The 3,979-nt window shown below is 34.8% G+C and overlaps 1 protein-coding gene across 1 annotated transcript; it reads right to left on the bottom strand.

The window, feature by feature from the left end:
* Nucleotides 1-1,875, bottom strand: LOC130712472 (uncharacterized). Its single transcript, XM_057562304.1, has 5 exons — nt 1,785-1,875; nt 1,270-1,448; nt 619-906; nt 428-527; nt 1-206 (listed from the first exon to the last, which is right to left on the bottom strand). Exons 1-5 carry the CDS (start codon nt 1,873-1,875, stop codon nt 1-3), a joined length of 864 nt encoding a protein of 287 aa, XP_057418287.1.
* Nucleotides 1,876-3,979: the final 2,104 nt, after the last annotated feature.

Here is a 3,979-nt window from a genome sequence, read left to right as displayed (position 1 = left end):
TTATGATCTTCTTACCCATTCAGTTGATGAAGAACATGAGCCATGATATTGTTTATTTGTAACAGTGAACTCCAATCCCAACCCATATATTCTACTCTTTTTCATGCCAGCCACTTCACGCCACACATCTAGCTCATTTGGCGGAGGAAGATTTTGCTCATATGCTCTTTGCGTCCTATCTTCCATTTCACGTACATATGTACCATGTTAGCAAGAATTAGTTACAATAAAATCAACCATAAATTTTCTTTTACAATACCTAACTTACATTTACCATAATTTCAAGCACATCCTTGTATGAGCAACAAAGACAAAAACACTAAAAGATGTCACAAGAGCTCAACCAATCCATAAATATTTATCTGATAGACTAGTTCAATGCAATTCATGTATACTAAATTAAAGAAGAGTTTAGCATATCATACATCTACATGCTCTGATTTCTTATCCACAAATGTGTCATCCTTGCGTTGATGTGTAGAGCGAAACAAGTCTAGTGGAGAAGGGTTGAATCCATTTTTCTTCATCTAAAACAAGTACCAAAAAATTAGGACAATATCATTTATTTATCATTTATATCTAAATTAAGAGAATACACTACAAGAGAAAAATCTTAACCAAATTGTCTCTATGTTGAGATGTTGTGATAGAGCCACCAATGTGAAGGGTCCCTCCAAATCCTTCACGATCAGATGCCTGATTTGCCTTTGCTTTGACATTTTTCTCCTTGAACTTCGGAGTTTCCCAATGCTCACATAGCCCATTCCATACATGATCTCCAAGCCACCTTGGCTTCTTCTCATCTCTATGAGCCTTACTCAAACTATCTTTCATCAGTTTTTGACCTCGAAGTTCAAAGTTATTTCTAGCCCATATAGCATTAGGTGGACAAACAGAGTATTTCTTCTACAATAAATACAAGTAAAGTTAGATAAAATTGCATACATAGAGATAATAGATCAAACTTGATAATTTACATTGAAATATACCATGAACTCTCCAACATCATAGTTTTCCTATTTTCTGGTATCTTCCTCCATGTTGGCCATGGTTTATTATAATAACTTCGAAAGATATCAGTGATGGCATTAGCAGCAGGATGCGAAGGTAAGAGCCTAAAAACACGACATGTAAACAATTAAAGGTATACTAAAAGTACTCAAAATAACTTATACGAAATAATGCATACCCTTCGCCATCAAGGTTGAATGTAGGTTTGCAATCATTTGATTCATTTTCAGATGGTGAGACATTGGTGGAATCTTGTACATTGGTGGAAGGAGTTGATTGAGTTGGTGAGACATTGGTGCAATCTTGTACCACATTAGGAGTTGGTGGGACATTGGTGGAAGGAGTTGATTGAGTTGATGAGACATATGTAGAAGAAGTTGATTGACTTGGTGGGACATGAGTTGTCAAATGTGATGACGTTGCAACATGTGTTGAAGCTGAAGTTGGAATACCATTGTGAGTTAGCCGCTTTGATTTTTTTTTTTAGATGAATTTCCTCTTAGAGTTTTGGATTTGCCTCGATCTTTGTCATACATCTGCATCATTTGTAAAGGATAGAGCATTAGTATATTTAAGAAAAAATTATATGAGCTATAATATTACAATTAAAATAAGTACAATTTGTTACCTCACATAAGAAAAACATAATGTCACATTCTAATTATCATCATCTGAAGATAATGTATATTCATTCTCATCCTCATCCTCATCCTCATCCTCATCCTCATCCTCATCCTCATCCTCATATAAAGCTTCATCATCTCTCAAGTGACCATCTAGCTCTTCATTTGACATCGGGTCCACATGAGTTGTTGTATCTTGAAATTCAACCTCCAATGCATACCGATCATCAGCTGTACCCATTGGTTTGGTTTTAGTAACAACTCACCAATCAACCTTTTCGTTTATGTTTTTTGGGTAAGACATGTAATACACTTGAATCGCATTTGTTACAAATATGAAAAGGTCATATTTTGAATACCTTCTAGAACGATGAACTTCCACAATGTCATATTCTTTATTAACCTTCATCCCACGATTGATGACAGAATCAAACCATTCACAGTTAAATAACACTAATTGTTTGATTGGTTCACCTGGGTATTCTAGCCGTAAAATCTCTTTAAGAACACCATAATAATAGTGTTCATCCTCTTCATCATCACCCTCAACACAAACTCCATAATTGATGGTTTTCTTATTGACAGACCACTCTTCTGTATGAAACTTAAAACCATTGACAAAGTAAATAGGCCAAGTATCCACCTTTTTCTTAGGACCCCGTGCTAAGTGGTGTAATAACTGATCTACTACCATGTTATTTCTATCATGAACCTATCATTAAGCATAAACTTATTAGAGTTTATATTACACAAACATAGGTTTAACTTGTGCAATATTAACTTAAAAAAACACGACGCTTACATACGATCGAAACCAAGTTGGAAACTCAGATGCAGTAAGACCATCAATATCAGCTAGAGAGATATTTGGAAAGGTTACCACCAAGTGTTGCTCAAAGAATCTAACAATGGTCATTATATTATTTAATGTTTCAATCATTGTGACTAAAAGAATGATCAAAATACAAATAAACTTACGTACTTTATATATGGTTTCACTTCGTCACAATTAAGTAGGATATGCAAATGGGCAGCATGTAATTCCATATCATTTAAATACCGACTCTTACAAGTTCCATGCGATCGACCGGGATGATTGAAGATAGATAAATTTCGTTGAACTGGACCGACCTGGCCTCCATCATCATTTCGACCAACTCTATTTCTCGTTGGTTGAACATGAGACTCAAAGTAGTATGAACAAAAATGAGAAGTCTCTTGGCATAGATATGCCTCACAAATAGACCCTTCTACTCGTGATCTGTTTTTAACCATTCGTTTCAACCTCCCCAAGTACCTAAAGTTACAAAATATCATTAACCAGTAATTACTAATAAATTAATGTGTACAATAAACGATGCAAGTAATTAGCTCTCGAATGGATACATCCATCAATATTGAATGGGACCTCCTGCTATTGCTTCATAAGGAAGATGAATATGCAAATGCTCCATTGAATTAAAGAAACCAGGTGGAAAGATTCTTTCCAACTTACATGTAGTAATGATAATATTTTCTCTCATCCGCCTCAAATCATTCAATTGCAATGTACTTGAATACAAATCATTACATGTAGTAATGATATCTTCATTAATCTCAAAATATTACAATGTTAAACATATAAAGCATGCTTAAATATGTTGTAAGCATATTTAAGCACTTTTTTAACGTCAAGGGTTTGATGTATCTGGACACCTCAATACACTCTTCATCCAAAGGTTCATTTTCTTTATTTGGAACTCCCAAGAGCTTCTCCTCCAGCATCTTAATCAAGCCGGCTGAAAGAAAAAAAAATTGGGAGAGCAAATGATAGATCACTTTCCCAAGTCAATCAAAACCTTAGTAAAATAATAGTTGCCAATAATGAAGGGAATTTTGAAACTCCGTTGATCCTTAAACTTAAGAGGCAATTTTCTAACAGTTTTAGCATAGAAGTTCTGTCTCAAACTCATAACCTCACATCTTGTCATGCTCTCTCTATTAGAAACAAATTCTCTTAATGACTTAGCATGTGATGGCTATTCAGTCATGGTCTTACCAAAAAGGTTATTAGTAGGAAATGAATCTAAAAATCTCACATATTCTCTTTCTTTCTACTCAATATAAAGTAATTGAGGCAAAAGAATATTTATAGTGATCAGTGAAACTTTCCTTTTACCTTTTTCTTTTGGCTTTTGTCAACTCCCCTTGGTGAGAGATCCTATCTTCAAGTCCTCAAGCTCTATGGAATCAACCAACAGTTTCTTCTCCATTCCAGTGCTTGAACCTGCAGCAATAACAACATGAAGAGAAGTTGGCGGGCTACATATTTCAAATTAGCTGATGGCTACTTGGGTTCTAGCAAC

The sequence above is a fragment of the Lotus japonicus genome, chromosome 4 (assembly GCF_012489685.1).
Source record: "Lotus japonicus ecotype B-129 chromosome 4, LjGifu_v1.2".
Lineage (NCBI taxonomy): Eukaryota > Viridiplantae > Streptophyta > Magnoliopsida > Fabales > Fabaceae > Lotus > Lotus japonicus.
The sequence above is the reverse complement of the archived record's forward strand: the minus strand, read 5'-3'. Positions and strand labels throughout refer to the sequence as shown.